Source organism: Mus caroli, chromosome 13 (assembly GCF_900094665.2).
Source record: "Mus caroli chromosome 13, CAROLI_EIJ_v1.1, whole genome shotgun sequence".
NCBI classification, from domain to species: Eukaryota; Metazoa; Chordata; class Mammalia; order Rodentia; family Muridae; genus Mus; species Mus caroli.
In genome coordinates, this window is record NC_034582.1 from 84,757,560 (window position 1) to 84,771,292 (window position 13,733).

The 13,733-nt window shown below is 42.6% G+C and overlaps 1 protein-coding gene across 1 annotated transcript in view; it reads right to left on the bottom strand.

Moving 5' to 3' along the window:
• Window positions 1-11,428: 11,428 nt before the first annotated feature.
• The window catches only part of Atg10 (autophagy related 10), a 285,450-nt gene continuing 283,145 nt past the window's right edge, over window positions 11,429-13,733 (bottom strand). Inside the window, exons 7-8 of the mRNA XM_021180551.2 lie at window positions 13,102-13,217; window positions 11,429-12,771 (exon numbers count right to left, since the gene is read on the bottom strand). Coding sequence (XP_021036210.1) covers window positions 13,130-13,217 — 88 coding nt within the window. The 3' untranslated portion in view covers window positions 11,429-12,771; window positions 13,102-13,129. The remainder of the gene's footprint in view (window positions 12,772-13,101; window positions 13,218-13,733) is intronic.

A 13,733-nucleotide genomic window follows, 5' to 3' on the forward strand; every position in this document is an offset into this window, starting at 1 on the left:
TACTTTGTGTCTTACTTCCTGCCCTGAAACTCCAAAAATATTTTACCAGTTTTATGAGACAACTGCTAAAAATACTTCGTAATTGTTGCAGCTACAGTATAGAAATAAGTGGACACTGTCATCATGCACAGTATTCTAACTGTGCCTTGAATTTCCATTGTTCCTTGTCAGTTGTCAAGTTTAATAAAGTGTCATAGAGGTCTTAATTGACACTTATGAAGTTCCTGGTCTATAGGATAATTTTCAGTGATTGTGGAGAACTCTTAGCATGCAGAGTTCTAGAGGGTAAGAGCCGCCTGCTCATGGGACTATAATCCCAGTACTTGGGAGCAAGGGGCGGGAAGAATGCTTTATGTGGGGAGGGGCTATTGTGTGCATAGTTATGTGTGGAGAGCTTGGGCTAAAACTGAGGGGCACAGGGAAAGGTTTGAGCAAAGAAGACTGCATACCTTAAAATTGGTCATTTTTACCTCAAAGGTATACAGTGAAAGGGGCTGCTGAGAGCTCAAGAGTGAAGCACTTGCAAGCTGCAGGACCCGAGCTCAGATGACCTTCCTCAAAAAATGAAGGAGACACCCCATGTCGGCTTTGCTCTTGCTACTTTATTTTCTTGCACCTAATTGGTTCAAACCATTCTTCAGTTTCTGCAAAGCCTCACCTTTGCCTCACATTTTTAAACCTTGCTGTCACAGGTGTTTCTATTTTCAAGGGAAGATTATAAATCATAGCCAGGCGTGGTAGCGTACACCTTTAATCCCAGCACTTGGGAGGCAGAGGCAGGTGAATTTCTGAGTTCGAGGTCTACAGAGTGACTTCCTGGTCTACAGAGTAAGTTCCAGGACAGCCNGGGCTATACAGAGAAACCCTGTGTCCAAAAAAAAAAAAAAAAATCACATATTGTGGCTGCAGATTTCATACAATGCTTCCTGGCAGGTGGGCCCTTTAGCAGCTGAGGTACCCACAGGTTTTCAGCCTTAATTTGTCAACCCTACTAGGGAGTGCACTTAAGTCCTCAAGACCAGGAAGGATCAGGCTGCATGTGGCATCTGTCATGCGTGTGTAGCTGCTAGTATGGCAATGGGAGGTGAGTTATGACCCACAAAACAGGCTCCCAGAGCCAGGGAGAACTTTGTTCTCTCCCATCTGTGTACAGCTCAAGACACCCACACCTTGTATACTTAACGTGTTTAAGGATCCTCCCACACCTGGACTTTTTTAAACCAGCTGCCATAGCCCCTGATACGGTGGCTACCAAACTCAAGGTTCCCCTAAATCCTGTGTATGGAGCTGATTTTAGTTCCTCTGTGTGCCCATCCACATTGGTGACCAAAGCTCTATCCTTAACCCCCAACATGAAGCTTGTTTCCATGCCTTTTCTCAAGGAGCAAGAACGACGTGGCACAGGCTCACACCTTTAACCCGGTCAGGTAGGCAGGTTTGACTTCAAGGCCAGCGAGGATCACAGTGAAGCCATCCTAAAAAATAGAAAGAAATGACAGTTTCTGCCACTCTATGAGAATGGAGGAAAACATTGTAAAATGTATGGAAGAACTATGATAGTTTCATAAGGGTAACTTGATTTTTAAAACAATTTATAGCTGTAGTATCAAGACAAAAATGAGTGGCAAAATTATAGTTTGTAAATGAGGACAAGATGAGTCAAACCAAAGCATCTTTAAGGTAAGGTTCTTAGATGTTCCTCCAAAAGCATGTTTTATAAAAAAGATGCTAGGGGCCATCAAACTTTTTGTTGTATTTTATTCTGGGTCAAGTTTTTAAACTAGTTTTTTGAAGATCTTACTAAAATGAAAAGGCAACAAATATTTTCAAGTCACATACTCAGGATTTGTATCTACTTCCTAAATTCAGAAGTAAAACAGTCCTATTAAAGTCAAGCAGATTATAATCTATATAGGGTACTTGCAAACGTGAGGCAACTGGATCTTCCATCTGCTTTTGAGATTGGCAATTTTGTATGAAGTTATACAGTACAAATAGACCTAAGCCATTAAATTTCCAGGTAGCTATGTGAGAGCCAAGAACTAGAAATCTACAGGTGGCTAGCTTGTGGTATATTCAAAAATGAGGTACTATTTAGCTATAAAACTATTGTTGGGACTGGAGAAACTGGTTAATGTGTACCGCTTGGACCTGGGTTCTCCACACCACGTCCAGCAGAACACAGCCATAACCGCAGATCTAAGCTATCTGAAACCCTTTTCTGTCCACTGCAGGCACCTCTCTCTCACTCGTGCTCACATCTTCACACAGACACATGTGCCTGTGGTTTTAGATAATGAAATTGGTATAATGTAGCAACTCAGAAGTACAAGTGGATTGAATATTCTTGGCCTATAGGGCGTGGGACTGTTACTAATAAGACCCAGTAAGAAGAAATCCCAACTCCTGTAGGTCCTTTAGTATGGGCTGTGCTGGCTAGTTTCATAGCAACTCGACATCAGCTAGAGTCATTTTTGTTCATTATGTATTTTACACACACACATTTATATACTTAATATATCCCCATTATACTACTTTTCCTCTTGCCCATAGTGTGTGTACACTCATCAGGCAGGATTTTTGATCTAGTTTTCTCCTACAGATGGATTTCATCTGAGCACCTCAGCACTGTGTGCTCTTCTAGACATCCTAAGTTAGATTCCCAGCAACCACGTGATGGCTCAAAACCGTTTATCACGTGGTCTGGTAGTCTTCTTGAATGCATGTGTGTATGCAGATAAAGCATTCGTATACACAAATATAAGTATTTATGAGGCTGAAGAGACGGCTCAATGGTTAAGACTTAGCTGCTCTTTCAGAGCACCTGAGTTCACTTCCCAGCAACCACCTGATGGCTCACAACCATCTGTAACGTGATCAGAAGCCCTCTTCTGGCAACAGTGTACTCATACATAGATAGATTTAAAAAAGATCTTTTACTGTGCATGATTATTTGGCCTGAATGTATGCATGTACACCATGTGTGTGCAGCTCATGAAAACCAGAAGCGTGTTGGGTCCCCTAGAACTGTAGTATATTAGTTATATTTCTATTGTAGTGGTAAAGATCAAGAGGAACATGGGGAGCAAAGGGTTTATCAGTCCATCCCTGAGAGAGATCAGAACAGAAATAGGTATAAGCCATGCAGGGGTTCTACTTACTGAGTCAGTCATTCTGTTTTCTCATACAAGACTACCACAGCCCAGGTTGGCACCACCCACAATGGCTGGTCCCTCCCACATCAATCATCAATCAAAAAAATGTTCCACATGTTTGCCTACAAGCCAGTCTTTATGGAGGTGTTTTCTCAATTGTGTTCCCTATCTTAGATAATTCTAGCTTGTGTCAAGGTGACAACCAACCAGGTCATGCAGTTATATCTGGCTGTGAACCTCTATGGGGTTGCTGGTAACCAAACCTGGGTCCTCTGCAAGAGCAAGTGTTCTTAACAGCTGAGCCCATCCCTCCAACTCCCTAATCATCCACTCCGTCACAGCTGAGGACAGTGGGGTTTTATACTGTTTATGAGACATCCCACAGTGGTGAGGTTCTGTGGGTAAATGATTCTCTTAGTCTGTTTTGCATTGCTGTGCAAAACACCAGAGACACCTTCTAAAGAAGAGCAGTTTATTCAGCTCATGGTTCTGGAGAGTAATGAGCATGACGCCAGCACTTGTTTAGCTTTGGTGAGGGTGTCACTACATGGATGCCATCTCTACAGAGGGAGTACAGGCAGCTGAGAGATTCAGAGCAGGTAATGGGTCTACGTACAACAATATATTTTTACGAAAACTAGCCTCTAATGTCCTGCCTGACCCATTCCTGTGTGAAAGCAATACTCCGTTCCTACAGGTGGAGTCGCCTGACATAATTACTAGGTCTGTGATGGTTTGGATAAGAAAAGCCACCATAGGCACATATGTTTGAATTCTTAGTTACCAGGGAGTGGCAGTACTTAGGAGGGATTAGGAAGTGTCCCTTATTGGAGGAAGTGTGTCACTGGGGATAAACTTTGAGGTTTCAGAAGCCCAAGCCAGGTCTAGGGACCCTCTCTCTTCTTCCTGTGGATCCAGATATAGAACTTTCATTTAGATTTTCTAACATGTTCTGCCTGAGGGATGCATACTCCTGCCATGATGAAAATGGACGTAAATCTCTGAAACCGTAAGCCAGCCCCAGTTGAATGCTTTCTTCTGTAAGAGTTGCTATGGTCATGGTGGTCTCTTCACAGCAACAGAACCTAGACCAAGATGGTTCCACCTCAACACCCTCAACACTACCACATTAGGAACCAATTTCTTCCCAGCCCCTGAATAACCCTGTGGGGAACAGACCGTATCACCGCTCCACCCTATGGAACCTGTAGAATGCACCTACCTGTCCATTCTGCTTTGGTTGTATTTGCTGGCTTGATTACAGTCTTTGGCCCAAAGACTCTGGTAAATTTACAATCCAAATGGGTTTGAAGCCCACCATCAGGGATAAAGGAAGAGGTCAAAAATCCAAAGTTTAGGGATTGCAATGTTCAACGATTGAAAATGGAGCAAAAAAAAAAAAATAATAATCAATGGACAAGGTCAAAGAAAAATGTCTGTATCCATAGAAAGAAATGCCACAATGTTTATAATTTGCTTTAAGGTCCTGGAACAAGTGAAGAACTAGATGAAGCACACACAACACCATCTAGGTGCGCTCATTCTGGCTTTTAGGTATGGGGGGGATCACACCAGTCTCCACTTGTATGCTTAAGACGTTCCATAATTTAGAATTTTCCATATATTCTGACTGGGTAGCCACAACACTAGCCGTACAAGAACATCTGTATAGCTGCAGAGTATGTGGACCATCAGTAAAATAAAGACCTGGGGACAGTCAAGTGACAACTGCCGGTAGTACATTTATTTGTGTTCTTTGCTTGAGGTAGAGTTTTGATAGCTGGGCCTACCTGGCTTGGCAGTCATTATGTATCCCAGTGTGCCCTTGGACTCATGGCAATCCTTTTGCCTCAACCTCTCAAATGCTGGGATTATAGGCATTGGTAGCCTCACCTTTGTAGATTAAAAACTCACTGACAGTGTCCTAATGGCTACTTTTTTAATGTTATCATCCTTCAGCCTCTGAACAAATTTCTCTCCATTCTATAAGCCTACCTCTGGCTCTGTGATTACCGATGGAATTCAAGTCTTCGACAGATACTCATTGAGTGTGCTTCACCAAACACTACAGATCTGTTTAACGGTGGTTTCCTGTTAACATGGCTTGCTGTCTTTGCTAGCATTCTTCTTTGTAACTAGGAATGGCTTCAGGACATATGACAGGACATCCAAGAAAGTGTCACAGAGCTAAAGGTTTATTATCATATCGATTGATTTGAACACAGAACACATGTGGGGTTGGGCTCAGTTTTAATACTTTACAAAAAGAGGACTAACTCTGAAGGCACGGGCAACAAGGCCACTAGATGTCGCTGCTGACAACATCTAAGGAAAAGCAAGGCCTGTGATACTGTTTTAAAGATCACGACCAAACTGAAGACTAAAAAGCAAAACCACTTATTGATACACCCTATAAAATTGATAAACCCTATAAAATCCTGAGGCAGAACTTGAGCATGTTATCTTACACCTGTAATCCAAGCACTGTGGAGGCTGAGGCAGGAGAATTACCACGGTTTTGAGGCCGGCCTATGTTACACATTAATTTTGAGGCCTCCTTGAGCTACAGTGTGAGACCCTGTATTAAAAACAAAACGTTAGATGTAAAGTAAAATAAAATCACATTACAGTTCACAGACCCGGAGAGGCTAAGTAACAAGGAGGATTCAAGGGGGTGGGAAAGGAACCAAAGGATTTCCCTGGAAGGGGAAATAGAACAGATTTCACTGGATGACTGGGTGTGGGAGGGGTTGGAAACAGGAGAGATGAAGGAGAGGAAATAATGGGGGACATTTTAGGGAGAGGTGGAAACCTAGTGCAATAAAAACTCCATGGAATCTACCAGAGTAACCCTATAAAGACTCCAAGTAATGAGAGACACGGGGCTGGAACCAGCCCTCTTCTGTAACCAGGCACGACCTCAAGTGGAGGGACAGGGAAACCAATCCAGCCATACAACCTCTGACCTACAGTTTATTCTGCCTAGAGAGAGTGTTCTAGGACTCTGGAGCCTAGCGAATTCATCATCAAAGAGACCAGAGGGACTTCATCCAGCAACTGATGGGAGCAAATGCAAAGTCCCAGACTCAAACATTAGGCTGAGCACAAGGAGTCCTGTGGAGAAGGAAGAGAAAAGATTGGAGGAGCCAGAGAGGTCAGGGATACCGAGAGAACACAGCCCACAGATTCAGCTGGTTAGGACTGATGGGTGCTCACAAAGCTCAGGGAGCTCGATCTGCCAAAGGTCCTCTGCATATATGCTATGGCAGAGTAGCTTGATGTTCCTGCGGGAATCCTAAGAGTGAGAGCTGGGGCTGTCCCTACCTCTTTTGCCTACCTCTAGGGCCCCTTTCTTCCTACAGGGTTGTCTTGTCCAACTTTGATGTGCTTGGTCTCCTTATAGCTTGTTAGGCTACGTTTGGTTGATGTCCCTGGAAGTCTGCTCTTTTCTGAGGGGAGGGAGAGGGTGGAGGGAGCGAATCTCAGAGAGAAGAGGTGTGTAGGAGGGCACTGCGGGAAGGGGAAACTGTGGTCAGGATGTAATAAATGAGAGAAAACAAAACAGAAAACAAATAAACAAACAAACAAACAAAACAAAACCTCAAACCCAGAGGGGCAGTTTCAGACTAGTGTCCATGAGAATAGGCAAGGCTATGGGCATAAGAATATTTAACTACTGCCGAAGTCCTCCTGCGAAAGTGACATTAACTCACTGGCCAACAGAGTACCAAAGCCATGACATAGTCTTTGAAGTGGAAAGAACTAATGTGCCCGTTCACTTTTAGATCTCTGATCTTTGAAGTTAGAAATCTGTCTGGATCCCAAACCAGCTCATACCTACCCTACCTCCACAGACACATCCATGTACATCCTATGAAGATTTTATACATATTTCTACACAGACTGCATGTACACAGCCATGCTGCTGGAAGACAGTTCTGTCAGGTGACAAAACCACATATATGACTTAGCCTCATGTGCAGCCGGCTGTGTATCTCCTTATGATTCTCCTACCTAACAATGCTTTGGGTTTTTTTTTTTTTTTTTTTTTGAGAACAAATACACATCCCACCATTGAGGACAAAAGACTGACCAAAAGCAAAGTTCAAAAATAACAACACTTTACTATGTGAAGTACATTTGATATGTTCTTTTTAATGTGGTCTTTATTTTTTAAATGACTATCACCAGAAGACAGAGATGAGGAACCCAATTTTACTGCTCTTAACAGCCTCTGGTCTTCCCACTGGCCAGAGAACAAACACTATCTCTATTGAGGACTGGGGCCTCCTTGGTCCATCCCAGAGGATGAGAGGCCAAAGGTGGTGCCTTCTCCTCCTCCTCCTCTTCCTCCTCCTCCTCCTTCTTCTCTTGATAGAATCTTACCATATAGTTCTAGCCAGTAATATGCTATGTAAAGCAGAGTGGCCTCCAACTCAGAGATCCTCCGGCTCTGCCTACTGAGTGCTAGAAGACTCCTCCTTTTTTAATTGAAAAAAATGTTTTCATACAATATATTCAGATCATGCTTTCCCCCTCCCCGGACTACTCCCCCCGCAACTCCATGTCCCCCTCTCTCTCTCCCAATATATTTGTCAACTTTAGTTTCTGTTTTCACATGTGTTTATTTTTGTTGGGAATCTCTGGGAATTAATGCCATGTATCATTATGCCAGACCCCAAAAGAGTGTCTGACCCTTCAATAACTTACCATGAACAAGAATCAACGAGAAGGAGCAACCACTGAAAGCTCCTAATGAGTCAGGCCCTGTGGCACAAGCTAGTAGTCGAAACTACAAAGGAGGCAAACACAGGAAGATCAAGAGTTCAAGACCTGCCTGGGCTACAAAACGAGTTCAAGTTCAGCCCAGGCAACCCTCTCTCAAAGAGGTTGAAAAACAGCATGCTTATTATGTGCAAGGCCCTTAGATTAATTCCTAGTACTGAAACAAAGAACAAAACCCCAAACAAAACCTAAAATAGTCCTGAGCTGGCAGGTTAACATCCCAGAGCTTGTTAGCAAAGGATAACTAGTTTTTCCAGGTAAATATATTATTCAGAGCGCGCACACACATACACACACACACACACACACACACACACACACACACACACACATTCAAGTACACAGGTTTGGGAAATGATTTGCTGAGAAATCTTTGTTCATATTAGGGAGGGTGAAGGGAAAACTCCCTTGCAGAAGTTGCAAAGATGCTAAGTGGTAAACAGTAAAGTGCCCAGCCAGCACAGATACAAGCTCTGGTACTAGCAGGGATATGTACAGATCAGCATTTTAAATCTACTCGTAGTTTTTCTCACAGTTCAACCCCTTTCTACTTCTCCTTGCTCTAGAGTTCAGTCCTTACCCTGCAGAGGTAGCCTGGGTACTTTCCTGGAGCACCATCACCTTGCCTAGTAGAGATCCCACGTTCAAGGAGCCACCTCTGCCCATAACGGGCAGTTTTTCATGCTGTGACAAGACAGCTGGGATTAATTTATAAAGGAAAGGTTCGTTTTGATTCATTGGTCAAGAACTGTCAACTGCACTTGGCTGAACTTAGCCTCTGGCAGAAAGCAGGAAAGCAGGTAGATGCAAGGAAGAGAGAGTAGAGGAGACAGAGAGCTAACCTGTGGTCTTAGGTGTTGTCCTGTTGCTGTGAAGAGAACTGTCTTAGTTAAGTCAGTGCAACAAAGAAACACTCCTGATCCTTCCAAATAATGCAGTCCCTCTGCGCCTCTGGGGGCAGCTTTCATTCCAACCACCACATTCCTCTCTCTGGCCTCCAACTTATTTCAGCTTTGTTGATTGCAACACACTTCTTTCTCTTGGGTTGGTTCCACTCCTTGTTAGCAGTGTTCCCCGGCAGATGTCCTAAGACTTTGGCATCTCCAACATCTGTGGTCTCCAGGGCAGTCCAGACTTCACCATCACAGCTTCATCAAAGAGCCTCTCTGGGTCTCCATGTAGGGACACCCATGCCACATGCCTGGCTGCAGCAGTTTTCCCTAGATGCAGAGGGAGATTCCATAACCTCTTATTTGTATCTTTGACTCTAAAGTCAGAGCCACCTGGGTGAAGCTGCCAAGTTCTGCTGTTAGCTCAGGCTGGAACATGTCCCCACTGGTTCAGATATGTTTTCTTTTATTTTTCTTTTTTTAAATATTTTTTTATTACGTATTTTCCTCAATTACATTTCCAATGCTATCCCAAAAGTCCCCCATACCCCCCCCCCAGATATGTTTTCACCAGCTTTGTTTTGAAGGTTTCCTTCACTGTATAAACTTGGTTGTTCTGGGAGTCAACGTGCAGACCAGGCTGAGTTCAAACTCAGAAATCTTCCTGCCTCTGCCTGCCAGTGCTGAGGTTAAAGGCTCGGGCCACCACATCCAGCCCCAAGCTTGCTTTAGTTCCTTTTCACAAGTTGGAAATGTAGCTGAGTAGGGTCTTCAGGTCACCACTCCTTTTAGCACCAGGGTTCTTTCAGTTTCATCAACCCATTTATCTCCTTAACACAGGACTTATGAGCGCTGAAGTTATGTTCTACATTTTACTTCCTGTGCTGAAGAGATCTATAAAACACAACTGCCTCTAACCTGCAACTCCCAATTGTCCAAGGACTGACAAACCTGTAAGAGCCTCTTGCCTAAGGACAGATGCTTTGTGGAATACTGGTGGCTGTTTATTTTAAGACATGTGTTTCAGCTTTTGTAAACAAGGTTGGTTGTCCACCAATCTCCAGTAACATACCTCCTCCAAGAAGGCCACACCTTCTAATCCTTCCTAAACAGTTTACCAACTAGGGCACAAGAATTCAAATATGTGAGCCATAGGGACCATTCTCATTCAACCCCCACAGATGCTTTGTCACAACCAGCTCCCACCAGAACTTGATCGAGTTCTTTGAGATCTGAATCAGACCCACTCGACAATCTGTTTTCCTCTTAAACAGCCTATCATTTCTCAATACCACTGGGAATTAAAATACAACAAAAGTGTCAAAGGTGATGAGCCTTATTCAAACCACATCAACCATCTTGTTGAAAAAAAAAAACAAACCTCTAAATATTATTATTCTTATGCAGACAAACCAACTTACAGCCTTTCTTTCTTTCTTTCTTTCTTTCTTTCTTTCTTTCTTTCTTTCTTTCTTTCTTTCTTTCTTTCTTTCTTTTTCCTTTGTGATGGTGTGAGAGTGATACACAAGTAGCAGAAACCATACTTTGAATTTTGATCCTTTTCTGAGCTAGTGATTTGCGGTACTTTCGTGTGACAGTAAGCATGGATAGCGAGCTGATGAGATCATGAAACTAAAGAACCAAAGCTTTTGACACTGCAGAGTGAGAGACTTCGGAGTACTCAACCCACTGAACTTCTCCCCTAAAGGCTCAGGGAGCTATGCAGAAGAGGAGAAGGAGAAGGAGGGGGAGGTGGGCAGGAAGAAGAGAAGGAGGAGTAGGAGGAGAGGAAGAGGGAAATTGTGAGAGCCAGAGATGGTGGGTAACTTCAGGGAAAGAGTGTCTTCTGCACACAACAGGACAGTTGCATGGACGAACTTAGCGACTGTGGCAGTATGCACAGGGCCTGCACGGGTACAAGCCAGATGAGGTTCCAGCATTGGGAGGAGGAAGTGAACACAGGACCCCACCTCTAAGTAAGAACCTATCTGCAACCGACACCCACTGGCAAAGGGAAAATCAATTTTATCCAATGGAGTCTCATTAGGCACATTAACTACATGCCAGGGGTAGACCCCAATGTACAAGAGTACCTGACTGACATAAAACAAACTCAATGCTATCTTTGTAGATTTTTTTCTCTTTTTGTTTTTCTTTGGGGGGGTTGGTTTCTTGTTTTCAATAAAAGCAGTGCTCTACAGTATTGTGTTTGTTATCATGCTTTTGTGGATATTGTGTTAAATTGCTAGATGCCTGTACACATGGGACATTCAGCACTTTTATTATACAATAGGCTTTTTATAAGGTAGTTTTGCCTAAATGCAGGCTAATGTACCTGCTCTGGGTATATTTAAAGCCAGTTAATGCTTTAATGAGTGAGGCAGCTCAGAGGATAAAGACATCCAAGGCCAAGCCTGATGACCTGAGTTTGAGCCCTAGGACACAGAGTGGAAGGAGAGCACCCAGTCTCACAAGCTGTCCCTCCATCTCCACAAGTGTTCTGTGGCAAGTGCCCTATCCTGTGCTTATATACAGACAAAACAAATAAAAGTATAAAAGTTAAAAAATAAAATGGGTTAGCTAGACGATGATGCTCAATAGGTCAGATTTATTAAACACATTTTCAGCTTACAGTATTATCAGCTTACAGTATTATTAACAGTGAGTTTATCAGGTTATGATGGAACCCTGTGTTGACAAACACCAGGAAGCAAGTCTCTCATTTAGAGACCAACAAGGCTTGCTGGGACTAATGGAACATAAACCAATGCTATCGTAAAGGTTAATCCAAAGCAGAGGTTTTCCAGGGAGTATGGCTGCCAAGGTTACCCCAGGCAGGATGTTCCAGAAGGTGGCTCTGGCATTTGTAGGTATACGCCATCCTCAGGTGATTCTGCTGGGCACAGTTCACGGAAGGAACTATAAAAATTGTATTTTCCACTTACTTTCACCTTCTAGAAAACAAAAATCTAAAATAAAGCAACCTCTTATTCCTCCAGATAAGTTTTGACTTGATGCCTTGCTGGCTATGAAACATATTATGAGATAAAGTATCAGTAGTCAATTATGCAGCAGGTGAGTATTTAATTAGTATTTGTATACACTTTTCAATAATTGTGTGTTAATGACTTCATATAGTTCTCACAGCAACATTATGAGACAGTTTGTTATTCTCATATTACACAGAACATTGTAGGGCTATGAAGAGAGGCCTGCAGTAATTCAACAGAGCAGTCGTGGGTCTCATAGGAAGAAGGAAAATGATTGTGTTATTTTTATCAAAAAAAAAAGGCATTTGCAATGCTTAAATGTTTTCTATAGCTATTTAAAAAACCTGTAGTTACCATTCCATACTTAGCTTGTAAAACACATTATTATATTAAAATGATCAGCTATTCTTTATTCTGCATCTAATTTTTTATGTGTGTGTTAACATACACACCACATACACACACACACCACATACACACTTTTTTTTTTTGGTGAGTGATAGAGAAATAATCCATTGCTCCTGAATTGGACTGTGGGAGAATAATTTGAGATGTGTCATATTTATTACATTAATTTTCAGAAACAGGCAAGTTCTACATTTTAATTTTCATTCATCGTACACTAAAGCGAGCACACAAATACACTTCCCCATCAATCTCCACAGCAGGAGAACTGAGAACTGTGCCTAGGCAAAAGCGACCTGTGCACGCCCTGATGACATCAGAAATGACATTATCACCGAAGTAGGTTCATTCTCGTTATTTATAGTGATCGGAATCTGTGACATGTTTCTTCCACACAACATGTTCTATTCCAAACAGGTTTCTGCAGATGTCTTCTTTCTGAGGAAAGAAATCCCCATCAAATCTTGGTGATGTGAGATATTGCAGTCCCATTTCCATGTACAGCTCTTGGCAATCTTCATGCTGCAGTTTCTAAGACCAGCGGATCTGAGAATAAGGAGAAAACAAAAGCAATAATAATAATAATAATAATAATAATAATAATAATAATAATAAAAAGCAGTAAAGTCTTATTTCAAGAATAGTGGCCATAAAATAAAACCACCCACTCCAGCACGTGTGGGGATGCTCTCTGTAACAAAACAAAACCCTTCCCAGATAACTGGATAGGTCACTGCTGGAACACAAGAGAACAAGGTAGGGCCCAGCCTAATAAAGACGATGCAAACTGACTCCAGACCCGAGGTGTAGCTAAGGTAAGAGAGACACCATCATCTTTCGAACAACAAAGAGTGAGACCCAGGCTTTTCTCTTTACCTTGCTTGTTAACACGTCACTCCGATTGTCATGTTGCTCTAGCATAGCTCAGAGGTAAATTCAGACCAACCACTGGCCCCACGAGGCTCAGCCATGATGTGATATAGTTGACATTTCTAGGAAACAAGTAAGGTATATGTAATACAATTGTTCCATCATACTTTCTGATGGCAGGCCTGTGAGTGGCCAAAAGGAAGAGAAATGAGGCCTTTCCCTGGGGCTTGCCTGGATGCCAGCCCCGAGGTGGTGTGAGTTGGACTCGCGATCTGAGGTTATGTGAAGATCTCTCACCACGGTAGTTAAATTCGAAAACAGAACTGGGGCCTCTGATGCCTCACGATGGCCCCAAATTTCCATTTGAATTTATAACATTTGTTGAGCCAGTAGTTAAAATCCTGGTGCTGCCTATATTCAAATCCCAGTCCTACCCCAAACTAGCTGCATGGCTTTGATATAGAGATGCTTAACTCCTCTGTGCTTTAGCATTCTTCTCTGAAAATTAAGTAAAAGTTACTGGGATGTTATAAAAGCCCATTATGTTCATATATCTAAACCCAGAACACCTAGCACACAGACAAAATCGATGTGTTTACCATTATTATTAGAAAGAATATTTCTTATTTTAGCCTGGC